This window comes from Danio aesculapii, chromosome 10 (assembly GCF_903798145.1).
Source record: "Danio aesculapii chromosome 10, fDanAes4.1, whole genome shotgun sequence".
NCBI lineage: Eukaryota > Metazoa > Chordata > Actinopteri > Cypriniformes > Danionidae > Danio > Danio aesculapii.
Genome location: NC_079444.1, coordinates 27,135,878 through 27,154,595, shown reverse-complemented (window position 1 = coordinate 27,154,595; position 18,718 = coordinate 27,135,878). Strand labels below are relative to the sequence as shown.

The following is an 18,718-nucleotide window of genomic DNA, read 5'->3' as shown; positions in this document are numbered from 1 at the left end:
CCCGGAGTCGATGAGGGCTGTGACAAGGAGAGAAATAGAGGCAGTAGTTATTTGTACGGTGGTAGTAAGTGGTTTACATTGTTCAATATTCGTACTGAATACACTCACTGAAGTCCGAATGGGACGAAGGGGACACTCCATACGGGTGTGTCCACTGACACCGCAGTATAGACACAGACCCCGGGTCAGCCTCCTCTGTCGTTCCGCTGATGTCAGTCTTCCAGACTCTATTATCATGGGTTCTGGTTCTGGAGAGGCTGTTGACTCAGGCGATTGGAGGAGTGCAGACGAGGGGGTGATGGTGTCCTGTTGATAGGAACGGAGACGATCGGAACATCGGAGAGAATGTTGGATGAATCTCTCCAGACCCATTGTATCATCTAATGTGGCCAGTTGGATTCGGAGAGTGGGTTCCAAGCCGAGCCGGTACGTGGTCAACAACGATCTCTCATTCCATCCACTTGCAGCTGCTAGAGTGCGAAACCGGAGAGCATATTCCTGTGTAGATAGAGTACCTTGCTTTAGATGATACAGCTGCTCTCCAGCGGCTACTTCCCCATCAGAACGTCCAAACACCTCTTTGAAATACTCCGTGAAGGTAGTGATGGAATTCATGACCGGCCCGGCTTGGTTCCAGATCGTCTCAGCCCATTTAAGTGCAGGTCCAGAGAGTAGAGATACGATGTAGGCGATCTTCGACTTATCTGTGGGATATAGAGAAGGTTGCATTTCGAATATGAGGGAACATTGTAACAGAAAACCATTGCACTCCCCCGCTCCGCCTGAGTAGGGCGCTGGTCGGGCCATGGGACTGGAAGGAAGGGCCGAAGAAGAAACTGTGGAGGCGGAAGTGCTCGGTGCTGGTGGTGCGTTGGAAAGTGGAGCTGGTGGCTGTAGAATCCGCTTCAACTGGTCCACCAGCTCTTGAAGGTGATCGGGGGTGCTCATGTTGTCGTCGTTATGGGTCCGGGCTTCTGTTATGAAGCGGACAGGAGACAGAGGTAAGGAAACGTTAGGGTGTTTATTAAATGACAACAAGGAGCACATGAAGGATAGCCAGGAGGATCAGGAATGATGTTGGGGTCTTTTCCTCCGTGGCTGGGTAACAGGAATACACGAGGATGGACAGCACACACCAGATACAGCTGACAGAGGATGACACAGACTTGGAAGGACTGGAAGACAGGACGATTCGGGAGGACCAGGAAGACTAGGAGGAATACAAAGAGAACAGGTAAGTAAATCGTTTGTTTTAGCTGAGGATGACTACGCTGAGTGGTCGCTCAGTTGTCCGCTTTCGTCGAGACGAGCCCGGACAATGAGCGACTGGAGTGCTGTGCTTTTATCTGGTGCTCGTGAATGTGATGCAGCTGTGTGCTCATTAGAAGTCAGGTGATGGTGATCTTCGTGAGTGGGGGTCGTGAGAGCCTGACCAATCCATGACACTAAAACAGTAACAGTTGCTGAATAATTTGGTCTACATTCACAGTTCATGTATCTTTGGAAAGAAGACATTATTTTAGATTATTAATAATAATAATAATAATAATAATAATAATAATAATAATAATAATAATAATAATAATAATAATAATAATAATAATAATAAAGCCCAAACTTTATTTTTATTATTATTATTATTTTATGAAAAAAAGTTATTGATGCTTAAGTAATGTAAAAAAATGGCATTGCACTAAACATTTTATTATTTCATACACAAATATAGGAAATTAGTCTTTGAGCAATACAGAAAAGAATTAGGGTAAAAGCTACACATCGCCTGAGTATTATTACTATATTTGAAACATTTAAATCCAATAATTGTGTTTCATATATAAAGATATTTGGGTATTGTTGTACATCCTGTGTGTATTAAGCAACGTGTAAGCGTTTGGACCCACATAGGCACTTAACTAACATGCTCTGCGTTGGACTTTAGACCAGATTTAGTTGGTCAATAACATGGTCTATTTCAGTTTCTCAAAATAGCAACGCGCCAACAACACACCCCCTTTATAAACCAGCACACCCATGAGTCCACAAAGTGGGACAAATTGATTTGCTATTTAAACAACATGGTGCAAAACGTCTCTAAGTTTGCAATACTCAACTAGTATTCAAAGTCTTGTTTTAATGTATTTAAATAATAATTAATGTATTTCATGTTTTTTTCTGTTTCCAATTCTGATCAATTTTACAAGGATAATTTGTACCTACAGTATGGAATTAGTGTGATTCTGTAACTTTCCAGCAACTTTCTTGTCACAATACATGTGCTAAGCTTGTGGAAAACTTTATTTTAATTCACAGAGGAAAAATAAACTCATATGTTTTGTGTTTGCTGAGGCAGATGTCTGGGGTTGAGTGTACTCTTATATTGATGGAGCATGCAGCTTTTTTCCCTTGGCTCAATGGAGGAGTGAAAGAAATAGAGAAGGAAAGATAAACATCCAGCAATAAGCAAACTGGTTCTCTTATTCTGTCGGGGGGCAGTCAAGGTCAGAGGTCGCCGCAATGCGAGTCCCTTGTTAATCCATTGACCTGCAGTGCAGAGGGTTAATACTGGTTAGCTAAGCCACAAGACCCCAAATCAGTCAGATTAAGGAGATTTTCCAGGAATGTCCGGCTTTATCTGAAGATTGCTGGATTGTTTGGGTTTGAGTGTCCATGGACTGAGGTTAGTGGAATTAGATCTTCAGGCTTTTCCTCAAACCCTGGGGGAAGGAGGTTAATATTACACCTTGGTTTGGAAACACAATTAGGAACGTCTTAGCATATAATCGCCACAGACGTGGTTGATTAGTTTAGTCTTTAATTCTTTTTCCCAGTGTTAAATATCCTGCCATGTTAGTCCCAACAAATACACAGAGCAGTTCTCGCAGCGATTACATTTACTATTGCAGGCAAAATCCAGTCATTTCTCAAACAATCTGGAGTTCTGCATTGGGTTCAAGTTTTCCACACATTCACCAAAAAAATACGTATAGGTTTAAATGACTTTTGGAAGGAAGTTTTTTTTTGTGTAACACTACATTATGGACATACACAAAGCAGCTTAAAGCCTCATTCATACTACGAGCCCTTCGCAGTGGCAAAACGACAAGCGACTGTTCATTTCAATGGAGAGAAAGCGACTTCCAATGACCTTCATCTATGCGAGCGACAGCAACCATTTGCGACCAGGTGGGCGGGTCAAGTGATGCGGCAAAGTTGAGAATCCTTCAACTTTATTCAAATGAAGAGCGACTTTCTTTAGCGACAGCCAATAGGAGCACCAGTAGAGCTCACGCGATCCTCTCTCAACTTACTCAGAGGGTTGTTGCTAGATCAGATATGGTTGCGGCCAGAAGTTAACGAGATTTATATTATTTATAAAATTTCCTATTGCATTTTATTAACACCTACCCCAGTGACATGTGATGAGGTTTGTGGCTGGTGAGGCACTGACTTACAAATATATGCACCCAATATATTTGCCAACTGTCGATTGTGTTTCATATCTCATATCAGCATTCTTTCTATACACATAGGTACATAGGCCTATTGGGCCAAGGAAGAATGTAAAATGTATAGTGATTCAATATGGCTCCCAAAAAACAACAAGGTTGACGCTACAGACAACTATATCAAGTGACACAGCGCGACGGCGAATGCGCTCTCTCTCTCTCTCATTCACACACACACATGATTTAGACACTGGTCTTACCTTTACTTGTAAATGAAGTCTTGAAATGACTTTAATTACCTTGAAATAATCAAGTTATATTCTGTCCCATCCTTTGAAACAAGACCTTTAGCTCCGGCATTGGTTGTCAATTACAGTATTTATTACTACAAGATTTGATTAAAAGTCAAATTTTGATCATTGTTGAGCTGAGATATTAACATAACATCCGCCATTTTGCAGTCAGTCCAAACAAAACATAAAATAACAGACTCCTCAAACTTTACTTGCCTACTTTAAGAAAAGCAACCACCGAACAAGAATAACTGTGAGATCGCGCGTGCCCCTTCATTGCGGCAGAGCTACTGCCTGCCTCACCTATTGTCTTTTCAGTGTGGCTGTATGTCAGATCCTAACACTAAATAAGTGATAGACATACGTGAAATACATTACCTATCACATGGAAAGTCAGGACATATAATTAAAATGTCTACAGTGAATAAAAACATTTTAATGAAGCATTCACTGAGCAAGCAAAAGGCAGGCGCTCAACCCAGTTTGCAAGGGATTGCGCAATCTGAGGTGAAGCACAGCTCGGTGCTGCCTCACCTCACTTCCTACGCTGTAATTGAACAGGAAATACGCAGAAAACAGCGATTTTGATCGTACAGAAATTGCATTTATAGCACAGACCAATGCTTAAATATTGATTTTATCATTTGTATACATCTCAGGATGATGACAGGTGAGGCACCTGCCTCTCCTGACCGCACGTCCCTGCTCTACCCCTACCCCAACCCTAAACCCAACCGTCATACCAAGTATTATTTATATTATTTATTAAATTACCCAATAAATTGTATTTAATTAACACCTACCCCTAAACCCAACCATCACAGCAATGTAAAAATATTAATTATTGTTATACAGTGTTACAAAAATGATACAATATTGATGTGTGTGTCCGCAGCTGTGTGCTATCTAGACTTTACCCGCACAGAGGCCGGTTGTATTCTCTATGCTGTAGACCTACACAGACCTGTGTTTGCAGCAGGGCGGCACCCAGACCGACAGGCAGCTACAAGGTCGCTAATAGTGTGAACGAGGCATAATTCACTTGTCGGTTTAGCTCCTGTTTTATACACATATGCAGATTAGTAATTTGCAGTTGTGAAAACTTCAATCAACAACCAAATTACCTCCTGAAAAACAAAAGTAGTGACAACAAGAAATTAGTGCCAGAACTTGCTAGATAAAAAAGCTCATAATATCCTTAAACACAAACACTTTATCTTACAAATGAATGACAACATTTTGCTGTATGCGCCTGCCTACTTTATTAACTCCATAATCCATTAAGTGGACATGGCAACTGTTCAAGAGCGCACTCTTTTAAAACAGAAATAGTTGATAGAGATTCAGCTAAAACTCCCAGTTGCTGTACTATTCTCATTTGTTCACTCATCCATTTTCCTTCCGCACTGTTTCAGAGGTCGCCACAGCGGAATGAACTGCCAACTATTCCGGCATATGTTTAACGCATCAGATGCCATTCCATCTTCAACCCAGTACTGAACTATCCTCTCTGATACCAAACTTGCACGACCCCACAATGTTGATATAGATATCTGGTGTAAATCATAACAATTTACATTTTTGCAGATGCTTTTATCCAAAGAAACTCACACCCTCTTAGCGATGGGTTGCAGCTGGAAGGGCATCCGCTGCATGAAACATATGGTGGATAAGTTGGCAGTTCATTTCGCTGTGGCGACCCCTGATTAATAAGGGCCTAAGCCGAAATGAAAATGAATGAATGAATGAATGAATGAATGAAGAAATGAATGAACTCACACTCTTAAACACACACCCTGGAATCAGTTGGGGGTTCAGTGCCTTGCTCAAGAAATTCACCTTTACTATGGTATTGAGGGTGGTGAAGAGTGCTACAGTACACCACTTACAATGCAAAGCCTTCAGGGACTCAAACCAGCAACCTTTAGATCGCAAGTCCAACTGTCTACAGTAGCCATTAGGATTAATTATTACCATTGATTTGTGTTCCTTACACAGATGTAGAGACTAACACCCATATTTAAATATGTTTTCATTCTTTTCTTTCGGCTTAGTCCCTTTCTTAATCTGGGGTCACCACAGCGGAATGAACCACCAACTTATCTGGCATATGTTTTACGCAGCGGATGTCCTTCCAGCTGCAACCCATTAAGGGGAAACACCGATACACTCTCATTTACACACATACACTACGGACAATTTAGCTTACCCAATTCACCTGTAGCGTATGTCTTTGGACTGTGGGGAAAACCGGAGCACTCGGAGGAAACCCACGCCAACACGGAGAGAACATGCAAAGTCCACACAGAAATGCCAACTGACCCAGCCAGGACTCAAACCAGCGACCTTCTTGCTGTAAAGTGACAGCAATACCCAATGCGCCACTCTGCTACCCCTAATTTGGTTTTCACTACACTATTTATTGTACAAACACTGTACTTCTGAACAGCTGTTAACTCACAGATTCTGGCCTCCCAACTATGATGGGCAAATATCGCTGTTCAGGTCAGCGTGGGTGATTCTAGCCCTGTTACCCGATGAAGAAGGTCGTGGCTTAGTGAAGCAGTGAGGTGTGTGTGTGTGTGTGCTGCTCATGAACTGAGTCTCTGTCTCCCTCCCCTTCACAGTAGCTGCACCCTACTGGGAAATTCATTAGCAGCTGACATCATCTCACTCCGGCCAGAGAGTGAAAGAATATCATTCTATCCCAGTTCCCTGCTCTCGCTCTCTCTCTCTTTCACACACACACACGCACACACACTCCCCATCTCCTCAATTCAGTTCAATTCAAATTAGTTTTATTGGGATGACAAATGTTACAAATGTAATGCCAAACATTTACCATGTGTTTACATTAAATAGAACATATAGAACAATTACATAGTAGTGATAAAAAATAATCATAAATTATAAAACTAACAAACAAGAAAACGTAATAATACAATAATAATAAACAGTAACCTATATTTTTGAAAAAAATCATAATTTTAAGATGCATTTATAGCGATAGAATTCTCTCTCTCTCTTTCCCCATGTTTGCGCTCTTTCAGGACTCTGCTCCCAGTAGCTCTAACTGAGCGCCGTAACATTACACACACTCACACACGCCCGCCCGCGCGCGCGCACGCACTCCCGCACAGTCTGCCCGGTGAAGCTGAGCGGAGGAAGCGCTCTCCGTGTGTGTGCGGCAGAGAGAAGCAGGGGGTCGGAGCTGAATGAAGTCAGGTTAGATTCAGGAAGTGGGAGGACCCGGTCGCGCTGTGCTGACTGCTGAATGAGAGAGTTTGTGTGGATACAGGCAGCACTTGCGCGAGGAACGATAGCCAGCGACAGGACACAAGCGTAAAACCGGCGACGTTTTCGAGGAAAAGAAGCGGCGGACGGGGTTTTAGTGCGGCTTTACATCACCCTTTCAGCCTAAAGGAGGAAAATACTGTACGCTTTGTTGGATTTTCTTGCTCGGCACGAGCGCACGGGAGAGAGGCGCGCGCGGATGGTTTGTCTCTGAGCGCGCCCCTGACACAAAAGCGCATAGGCGACTGTGTCCGTTAAACGACGGCTGGCGAGGATTTCAAACGACAAATTCGCGCGAACTGAAGGATTTCTTCACTTTTCTGCGCTCTTGGGTACCAGACACATGGCTGCCTTTGTCCGAGAGCCTCTCTCGCTTTGAGCTTTGGATGTTTTTCTACTGCTTCCCTGGGAAAAGGCTTCTTATTTTGCATGGCTGTCATTCTCTCAAAGGGAGCGAGAGAAATTCACCGCCTGTTTTTGTGGATTACATTGTTTGACAAGCAGAATGTGAAACGGCGTATTTACTAAACCCTCTAAAAGTGATTTCTTGACTTATTTTCCTCCGTGCCAATATCGACACATCAAAAGGTACACCGCACCTTCATATGATATCGCTTCACAAATGGATTTTTCGTAGTTCTTATTTCCCTGACCACAATGTCATTCGACGTTTTAGGGGAATTAAAAGCAGTTTCATTTGGATTACTCGATGACTGGAGGATTTGGAGAGCTGTTTTCGTGTCGTTGGTTGTGGATAATTGTAGTTGAAATCTCTGCAATGAATGTTGCCAGATGTTTTTCGGTTGTGGTTTGAATCAAGCGGTCGCGCAAACGCATCGTTATGTGGAAATCTCTTGACGTCATGTTTTAATTAATGCATCTTTTATTATTAGTATCATTATCAACATTATTCATATTTGTAGCCTTGTATTATTATTTCTAACAAAGAAATGCTTATAAGGAACAAATATTTGAGACGGTTGTCATACCTTGTCAGTGTCGTTTTTTGCCTCGAGCTGTGTTGCTAAACCTGTCAGAATAATTGCCTTAATTTTTTTCTGAGAATATTCCTATGAATTCAACGAAAGAGAAACAAAGTGTCCCATTACAAGTCCCTCTGTTTGTTATTGCGCTAGTTAATCATTGTAAGGAAAAAGCGCACATGTTGTCTGGTGTTGAGTGTAATTTTCTGTCGAATGACTGAGTTGAGATTCAGGTTAGATGCTAATGGATGGACTGTAATGGTTCTATCTTTGTTGCTGTTTAGCCAATTGAATTAGCCGATGCCCCTTTGACACCACATTGTCACTTAAATAGGCTTTCATTACCTAAATGCTGTGTAAATGGCAACGCTGGATGTTTGCACAATAACATAGTAATGTTAATGCGTTCAACCCTGTCTCAAGTGCAGCGCTTGGTTTTGCGCATGGAGCCACAGTGCCATCCAGTGGCCGCTCTTGGAAGTGACTGAATTTCTGCGCTCATTAGTGCTGCGCTACCTTTGATGAGGAAGCCCACCTGCTTAGTTGTGAAGCAGATGTACTGACTCTCTTTTTCTCGCTCTCTCTCTCTCTCTCTCAGGGCTCAGATGCCAGCTCAGAGAAACTCTTCAGCACAGCTGCAGTTAAAGGTATGGTGGACATTCTTTATTTTTTATACTGCTTAAATGTGTGTCAGTTGTGTAAATCAGTCATGCACTGGCAAATTGCTGTTGACAGCTTAATATTGCTACCACAGAGGTTATTATTAGTATATTGCCGTTATTTTCCTACACACATATTGCATTTCATTATTATAATATGTCAGGATAATCCCATCTAGACTCTTTTATATTAAAGTTATTGTCTGACTGAGTCAGCATGTGATTGTTGATGCTTCACCCCACAATGCAGAGTCTCTATTATTCAAGTCAATCTTATTTACCACTGTAGCATTCAGATTACGTTTAATGTGTTTTGCTTTCCGGGACGGCATGGGAAATAATGCATTTCCTCAAGACTGGCTGCGATTCCATCGACAGACACAGTGTGTTGTATCCGTGCTTTTTCACAGCGTATGGGCTGAGAGAAATCCATCTGAGCCACTCTGTTAAACAGATCCCAATGTGCTGCTGAGTGATGAATGAGAAAATCCATTTCAGGCGCGCAGCATGTGTAAACGCCACACACTGGGTCCCATGTGCAGCGGCGTCTGGCTTCTGTTATGGAAATTGATTAGTTGTGAAATGCTAAATAAAGGTGCTGGATCTGCGGCACAGACGGTAGTGGAAGAAGCAATTCTACCCTGCTGGTTTGATACTCGGCGTGTGCGATATTGTTTGCAGTGTCTATTTTAAAAAGCACGCTTTGTGTTTATACAGTGAGGAGCTGCGATGTGCGCACCGTCTGTTCTTTGTGTGCATGTAAACGTCCCGCCATGTGCGTAGGAAGTTCATCCGTGTGGAGTCTGCGGCAAGAACGCATGGAGTCAAAGGATCTGGGGCATTGAGAGTGGAGTCAGTCGAGTTGCTTTTAAAACCTCAGTGTCTTTAGACAGCAGGAGCCCATCAGCACACCGCTAATTTGCTCTTAAAGCCTTTGGAATTTGAGCTCCCCATTTTACAAACCTCGGGCAGGCCAACATAATGGAGCCCCGCCTTGTGAATCCACATTCCTCTGTAATGGTGCGTTACCAGGATGGAGAGCATGATGGGTGGGGTGGGGTGCGATGGAGGGAGGCTGGAAAGAGATCTGACCCCGGGGAGGAGGTGAGAGAGAGCGACTGATTGATGCCGACAAGCCCCTTGTTCCTCCTTTTCCCCCTTGCTTCACTCCCTCGGGACCCCAAACACATTTCCCACATTTCTGCTCTTTGAAGGCCTTTAGAGGTTTGATTTGTGAGGTTCAGAGGGGTGCTGAATGGCAAGCCTTCTTTCGGAAAGGCTTTCCCTCCTGGAGACGCCTCACCGTAGCCATTACGACCCCTCTGAAAGGATTAAAATTCCCTTTGTGCGCCTTAAACTAACACATGCCCGCCTCCTCTGCTTCTGAAAAGCTGGTGCTTGGGAAACAGTACACAAATATGCTTTCTCTTCTCACTGACTGCCAGGCCACTTCGTCTCCCTCCAGACTCTATTTCCATTTAAATGTGTGCCTTTTTTCTCTTCTCTCCTTCATGTCCCCTTGTCCACTTCTTTTCTTGCCATATGCAAATCCTTCATTGGCAGAAGGGATGGAGAATAGAGGATCGTCCTCCAAAGCACAGGTGCAAATGAACTTAGGCGCTGTGGTATTTTTTATTGGAGGGTTTAAGGAAGATGAAAGACGGCAAGTGCACGCAGGACGCTGCTCTCTGTTACCGAGGATTACCAGTCGCTCAGACTCTTAACCCTTATAAACAAAAGAAGAAAGAGAACGCAGAACTGACGAGCAGAGAGACAAGCAACAGAAAAGATGTCAATATTTGCCTGGAGCCTAGAACCAAAGGCTCGCTGCGGTGTTTTTCACACTCAGGTGGTTGACGCTCGCAAAATGCCTCACGTTCGAGAGTGAGATGAGAGGGAACAGTCACCTCTGAGGGGAAAATATAGATCAAACTCCACAAGAGCAGAGCAAAACATATCTTAGATCATTTATTGGGCTGTAGGCCATTTTGAGCACTGGAGAGAGAGGAGAAGAAGTGTAGATGAATGTTTGTTGTAGATACGGTATAAAGGTTAAACAAAATAAAGTTGCAGGGTAAAACATTTCAGATATAGGGTGTTTCATCAAAAGAGGCAAAAAAAATGTGAAGGAATGCACTAACTGCAATCTTGTGGCCCTGATAAGACATCTTAGTGTTAATCTTATTCTCTGGATGGTGATATTGAAATTATTTTATACTAAATTAGTTTAAACAGCATGTTTGTTGTGTGTTAGAACCAGTATGAAAATTAAGCTCATTTACAGTATATGTACATCCCTACTGCACTTATTTTTTGCTGAATTAGAACCTCTGCCATTTTCTCCTCTCCTTTCCCTCCTGATGTTTTGTGTAATTGTTGCTTGTTTTCTTTTTTCTCTCCTTATTGCTCCGTCTCTCACTCCTATTAAGCAGAATCATTAAATGTTCGACTTAATTACTGTCTCTCTCACATAGCCTGCAGGTGGCTGCCAACCAGCCTGCCTCAATTAGTGTATTCATCGCCTGGATCTTGCTCTTCTTAGAAGCCTTTTTCCTCGATTTCGGGGAAAAAAAACTACTGAGATGTGCAACTTTGTTCTGCCAAATATTCTGACACTCTATTATGTATAATAGACTGTTAATAAAATATGATCAGTGGTAACAACTGTACCTAAACATTACATAACATTTATTTTGATCAAAATTATCTTTGTCTGCAACTAAAAAAATTAAAGGGAAGATTGATAGTAATTTATGTATTTAATACCTTTACACTGTAAAAATCTGATCTTTTTTCAGCTGAGTAGAAATCGTCTGACATTGTATTGGCCACATTTGGAGTTGGATGACAAGAGAGAGCTGTCACTACAGACCCTCTCTCTCTTTCTCTCTCTAACTGACATATATTTTTTTTAAAAAACACCGTAAACACAGTAAATAGTAGTATAGTATTACAATATATAGTATAATAATAATATTAATAATAATTATTAGAAAATAAATTAAAAATACAAATAAAAAATAAATCAAAATAAACTCTACATTCCCACAGTCCAAAGACATGTGGTATGGGTGAATTGAATAAGCTAAATTGGGTGTAGTGTATTGGTGTATGGGTGTTTCCCAGTGCTGGGTTGTGGCTCAAAGGACATCTGCTGCGTAAAACATATGCTGGATAAGTTGGTTCATTCTGCTGTGGCGACCCCTGATTAATAAAGGGACTGAGCTAAAAAGAAAATGAATAAAAACTGTATATTTAACAATCAACATTTATGGATAAACATTACAAATAAATAATGATAATCACAATATTTACTATTTCTGTATAACTCTCTCTTTCTCAATATACTGTCAGAGTACCATTTAGGAGGACCACAATCACCACTAAACACTTTTATTTGTTGTGGAATAAGCATGGGACGATAACCAGTTTCAAGGTTTTCCACGGTTTGGAAAATTCAAGGTATCATTAATGCTAGCATGTTCTGTTATACCGTTCCCAAGGTATATGTAAGGTTTTTTAATGTATTTTTTATAAATAAATTTGTGTTTGAAACTACTGAAGATAGCAGAAGCCAACGATTTATTTTTCTTTACCCAGAGATTTAAAAAGAACTTTTTTAGAGCAGTAATCACAATATGTCATACCGTGAAACTGTGATACTTTTATCCAAGGTTATCATATTATCAGAAACGTATACCAGCATATGCCTTTTAGGGAATAATTTCCAGTAATGGGATCTGTTTTTATTTCTACCGTCATTCATATGTGTATTAAAAACTTGGTGTATTTTATTTATGCTTGGTCATGTGTTGACTAAAATCTAGCTTCCACCACCATTGTCTGCTTTGGTGCATATCTAATGCACACAATAGTGGAATATCTTTGTACGTTTAGTACATAGAGTGTTCAGCATTCTGATACAGTTCACCCATTCTGAAAATGAAAATTCTTTATCCATTCCTCAGTGAATATGGGTAATATATATTGATGCATTTGAACAAAACAGATTTATTAAACAGATATATTTATTCAAATAATATTTAGTCACCAAACATATTTAGAAATTGAAAGATAATACAATACAATTCAAGCAAAAAATTGCAAAACAAATTACAAACTACAACATTTCAACAAAATTGTATATATATTTTTTGTTTCTCTCGAATTTTGCTATTTTTTTATTTAATATTTTTCTATAACACATAAATTTGGGCTACTCATTTTTGAACCATTATAGTAAGTTATTTTGCTAGATAAGCTCCAGATTTGGCTTCAGTACTGACTAATCTAATTTATATGCACAAATTTAACAATGTAAAGCATCCTATAGAAAATATTGAGAGTTTTGTTTGGGGTGTACTCATATATGCTGAGCACTGTAGATTGGTTGCTTGTATGTAAAAATCTAATTGAAATTTTTTTTTGACATAATTATGTGAATGAGCACATTTGATACAGTTCAGACAGGCTCAATTGACAGCACACACAAGCATTCTGGCAGCAAAGCATTCAACTGAAGAGCAGGCCTCGGTCTGGGCCTGTGTGGAAGGTGTAATTTCCCCAATAATGACATTGTCTGGAGATTGAAAAAGAGGGGGAGAGAGGATGAAGAGAAGGAAAGAAGAGGCAGAGAGATGAAGTTTGAGGCAGTTGAGAGTTGTTAAGAGCTGGATAGATGGATGTGGAGAGCTCTTGAGATAGCAGAGCGGTCGCTGAGTGCTGTAGTCTCACAAATGTCTGAAGCTTAAGGAGTGTGTATGTGTGTGTTTGTATGAATGTTTGCATACCAGTTTGTGTCTACTCAACACTGGCTTCAAAGGGTATTTTTGCATTTTATCCACCCTATATTCTGAGTGCAGAAGTAGGATATTTCCTATAAATCTCTGAGACTTGTATTGGACAAACGCATATGAGAAAAATGTGAAAAAAAGAAGAGGTAAACTATTTGAACAGCAAACTGGTATGCTTTTTGTTTACAATAATAAATTAAAATAATTATAACAAAAACCAGGTTGCACGCAACATAAATTGTAAATGATGGTGATTTACATATGTTCATTAATCCTTCGAATCGCTGCATTCAAATCTGAAAACGCAAAAATCACGAAAAAGTCTTTAGTCTTTTGATAACCACTGATGTTTATGGTAAAGATTACAATCATTGTCATATGCATTTAACAATGCTCAAAAATGAAGGCTGTACACAGCAATTACTTTATTTAACCAATAGGTGGCAACAACCAGCCATCAAAAATATGCCACTGAATAATTCTTCAAAAATGACACGTCTAGCAATGAAACAGAGAGGGGTCTGGATGCAGACCTGGTGCAGTGCAATCCGAGCTGCATCCATTGCTTTTTAATGGGCTCACCTAACTCCACCCCTAACCCTACCGCTCACAGTGACATCACTAGCTCCATTTGAGTGCATCGTGTCTGACATTGCATCACGGAGATATGCAGTCTCAGCTTGCATCAAAAAGGCTGCATCCAGATACTATTGATTTTTTTGAGTGCAAAACGGAATCATTTATTGAAAATGAGACAAAAAAAAAATATGGATTGTACAAATTATAATGTCTATGTATTCATTTAATATTCAGTACTGAATATTTTACAATTTATTTCTATTCAGCTGATTATTTCATTTTATTTTTAATAAAAATACAGGTTCTACGTTCTGTTTGTTAAAACAAAAGGTGTCTTGCAGTACTGTTTTTGTAACAAATGGAAAGCAAATTACATTTGCCTGATTCGAAAAATGGTCCAATCCATGACTAAAAAAAACCATAGTGTGATCCGAACCGTGAGATTTGTCATCCGTTACACCACTAATAAAAACATATGATTTCTACATCTGCAATTTTTTATTAATGCAGAAAAGTGTTCATGTAATGATCTTGAGGGCCATTTTGTTGCTTGGCAACAGCCTAAAGTTGACTTAACACCCGGTCTACACTGGAAATGAGCATCTCGTCACAGCTTGACAATCCTTTTTTATTATGATCGACAAAGCTGTTTTCTGGCCTGGTAAATGCCACTCTCATCTAACATTAACATCTCAACTCTTACAGTCTCTCAAGGTTGTCTGTTTGTGTTGTCTTGTTCTATGCTGAGTAACCAATTGAAATGAATGATTGATGAAGTCAAAGCTTCCTGTTCTTTTTATTTTTCCTCTGAGGATCAATGAAGAACATCTGTCTTTATCTATTTTTGTAGAGGGTTTTTTACCAATCAGCTCAGCTAGCTTTCCACAAGCTGAACTATATACTGAAGTATATTAGCAATCTCGACATACCTCTGTGGATATGTCTTTTATCATTTGTATAGAGACAGGCTGTAATTTATGGCTTGTTAAAATGTGTGTGATGAGAGATGGGCTGTAATTCACAGCGCACTGTGTTTGTAGTCTGCAGTGATGTCTCATCCACTGACACACAAACACACAGAGGTTAACACACCATGGGCAACATCCAGATTTACTGCCCAGGGCCAGCAAACAATAGCACCACCCACTCTCAAACAGACTGCCCAGTGATGCGTGAGTGTGTGTGTGTGTGTGTGTATGTGTGTCTCTCCTCACGTATGAGTAAGCATTGTTGTATAACCATATGATTATTGTTTTTCCAGCAGGCTTACTGTAAGTGGTTTTCTTGCCACAGGGAACGAGAGTGTGTTTTAAAACAGCTTTAACTAGAGTCACACATTAGCGATGCTCGGAGGAGAGGTGGAGATGCAGTGAAACAAAGATGAATTGGAAGTCAGACAGTCATTTAACGCTATCCATCATCTCGGTCCGTCCCGCCTGTAGTCATAACACGAACGCACCCCTACACTCTCTCTCAATCTGTCCCTCTCTCTCAAAGAGGTCATTCCGAGGTTGTTCCCAAACCCCAGAGGTTGAAGGACTAAAGTAAATCCATCCATCTTGGTGACTGGAGGAGAGAGAGGAAGAAAGAGGGGCCAGGGAGACAAGAGACATTGTGTAAACACTGCTATATCCGACATGCCATGCTAAACGCAGGGAGTCTGGAAGCCATCAAGCTAAATGAAAGTCAAGTGCAAACATTTAAATGGGCCACACTCCAGAGATAAAAGTATCGCCTACTGAGGGCCACAGGGCAACTGCTAGCAATGCTTTTTGACTTCTTTTTATGCCGTTGTAGTAACCTAGTAACATTGTAGTAACGCTGTTAATGTCGTTATGTAGTAACTGAACAAGAGAGGTTACTCAGTGAGGTTTTAGTTTGCGTGCTTTACTATATTTTAAGAAAAACCTCAGAGAAGGAATAATTTGTCCTCTTTACCGGCTGGTGATCTGCTGGAGTTTCATAGAATGGTGTGTGATCGTTGGATAAATAGAGCACAAATACTTCAACACATGGTCTTGACTGTGTTAAACTTAGAAAAGTTCATGCCCTTGCCCTCAAGCAAGGAGTCAGTAGGTCAAATGTCAAGCTTCAGGTTTTAGCACCATTTCCTACTGATCTGGCATCAATTCGGCTATCTGTATCCTTTGAGGATTTGACCGTATATCAGATTATGCTTATCTTTATGTATATTCACTTCACCCAGCACCTCTTTAATAAATCTGAGGTGAGTCTGTCCACTTTTACAGATGCATGGTTGTGTGTTTGACGGTTTTCCTGCCTGGCTGTGCATTTGTAGATAATTGTTATCTGCTCAATCTCTTTCTCAATAATCCATTGAAATATTGATTAAAATGCAGTCCCATGTGAATGACCAATGCAGGATTAATCAACAGCTTAAGCGGTCAAGCCCAGACTTTGCATGGCATAACCCTATAAAATCAGGAAAACATTAGTATCATCTAAGGTCCAGCTGCTTTAAAAGATGCCTCTGGTCATCTTTCGGTCATCATCACTGGTTGTATCATATTCCTCACTGGTTGTATCACATTTGCTGGTTTATTGTGAAAACAAAGCCTCCAAGGTCCTCCAAGTCTCCAGATAGCAGTTAGAGGCTATTTTGTGCTGAAGGCTTTGATTGGAAGTCAGATAGACACAACTGTGTGCCATTAAACTGAAAGAGGAGCTGTTGCAGCTGTATGAAGTCCAGGAGGTAAAGCAGCTTTCCAGCATGGCTGCTAGATGTTTTTCTATAGATGAGCTTCAGCCTGAAGTAAGGTCATGCTGGTCAGGAACTATGACCCATAAAAAGAGAGAGTGAGAGAAAAATGCCTTGTGGACACCCATGGTGGTAGCCTAGGATAGACACTTTGACTGACCACCTTCTGGGTGGGATAACTGCCTCTCTGCCACCCCTGTAGTCCCTCAGGGAATGGAGAGCTGCTCACTCAAATAGTAAACACTGAAATGCTCAGTTGGAAGAGGGGGGGGTAAAAAAAACAAGTGTAGAGTCACAGCTGGTGAACAGACTGAGTGCAGAATGTGAGCTCAAATCTAGGAAAAGCAGAGCATTAATTGCTCCCTCAAGAGTGTATGCTTCTTTACACTCAAGCTCTCCCTTCTTCTCCCAGCATTTCTTCTGCCGACACTCACTCATACCAATCCAGGGTAAAAATAAACACCTTTGCCCCTGCAGGCCAGAATTAGGAACACTCACTTCTGTCTGTCTGTTTCCATTACCTTTGCTTAATTCCATATTGAAATGTTAACCAGAAACCTGTGAGCTCCCCATTTGAACTATCAGGCCATCCATATATCTCTCTGAACAATGTTTATGTGCCAAGATAGAGAAATTCAACATTAAGACCTGTTCTCATCAAGTCTATTAAGTTTTAATAATCATTCAAATTTGATGAGGATAAGTCATTTTAACATCTATTATTTATATATTATTGTTGTTAAAAGTACTGGTTCTTTTGAGCCAAGTCAGTCTTTAAAAATGAAAAACATAACGATGCCAGATACTATTTTGTGCAGTACTGTCGAATGGTCTGAGTCTATGCCAAAAACTACTTTGAATAGCTTACATCAGGGGTGTCCAAACTCGGTCCTGGTGGGGCAGTGCCCTGTATAGTTTAGCTCCAACTTCCTTCAACACACCTGCCTGAAGTTTCTAGTATACCTAGAATAAGCTTGATTAGCTGGTTCAGGTGTTTGATTGGGGTTGGAACTAAAATATGCAGGACACCGGCCTTCCAGGACCGAGTTTGGGAAATCCTGTAGAATAGAACAGAACTAGACTATAAGTTCAATTCCTGAAATGTTTCTATATGTGTGTGCCTTTTATTCACTCAACAGAGACTAGGACCTCTATAACATGCAGGCCATCATAAAGATTATGCCTCACAGTTTCATTTTCATTACATAGAATTTAGTGTAACCTTCAACCTGACTAAAGTCTGTTTTTTCTTGCCTATCTTGTTTTTATACATGTGATACTATAGGCTTACAAAATAGAGCAAATTCAGGCTGCCTGGGGGCTTAGTTGAGGCCAGCTTGTGGCTGCTCCAGTGTATTCTTCACTGACTGGAAAATCCAGCGTCTGCTTTCATATAAATAAGCACTAATGAAGTGTGAAATGTTTCATTTTATCGCCGTTGGTTCCATTTATGAGAGATTCCACACCCGGGCCCTTGTTTCATAAGCTCTATGAAGAGGTGTCCCATTCACAGGATTGTCACCATCTGTTCCAGATTACATTACTCTAAAAAGAAGCTGTTTGAATTCAGTTTTAAATGACTGTCTTTATCCCAAGTTTTATTGAAGCAGTGACATCCTAAACCAGACATTTCAGTTTGGGCCTCAGTGCTTGGGCTTATGGGACACTGGAAAAGCAAACAACTCAGCCTGCTGAGGGCTGCTGCTTAGATTAGATACAACAAAAACACACGCAAATGCACTGGATTCTGACACTGCCTAACAACATGTACTCTGGAGATTCATCCACAAGGGAGATTCTGCTTCCCCTCAGCCTCAGACATGATATATGATTCTACACTCAGCCAGTGGCAAGTATGTGTGTGTCAGTGTGTCCGTCTGTGCCGTGACCCCCTCTGAGAGTTTAGCCCCTCACAGAGATGGCTTTGTTCTAATAGTAACCCAACCCAAGGT

At 40.8% G+C, this 18,718-nt stretch overlaps 1 protein-coding gene across 6 annotated transcripts in view; it reads left to right on the top strand.

The window, feature by feature from the left end:
- auts2a (activator of transcription and developmental regulator AUTS2 a) overlaps positions 1–18,718 on the top strand; it is a 568,280-nt gene that overhangs the window by 516,984 nt on the left and 32,578 nt on the right. For all 6 annotated transcript variants that reach the window (XM_056466220.1, XM_056466218.1, XM_056466221.1 and 3 more), the window contains one exon: positions 8,615–8,663. In XM_056466220.1, the coding sequence (XP_056322195.1) occupies positions 8,615–8,663 (49 nt within the window). The remainder of the gene's footprint in view (positions 1–8,614; positions 8,664–18,718) is intronic.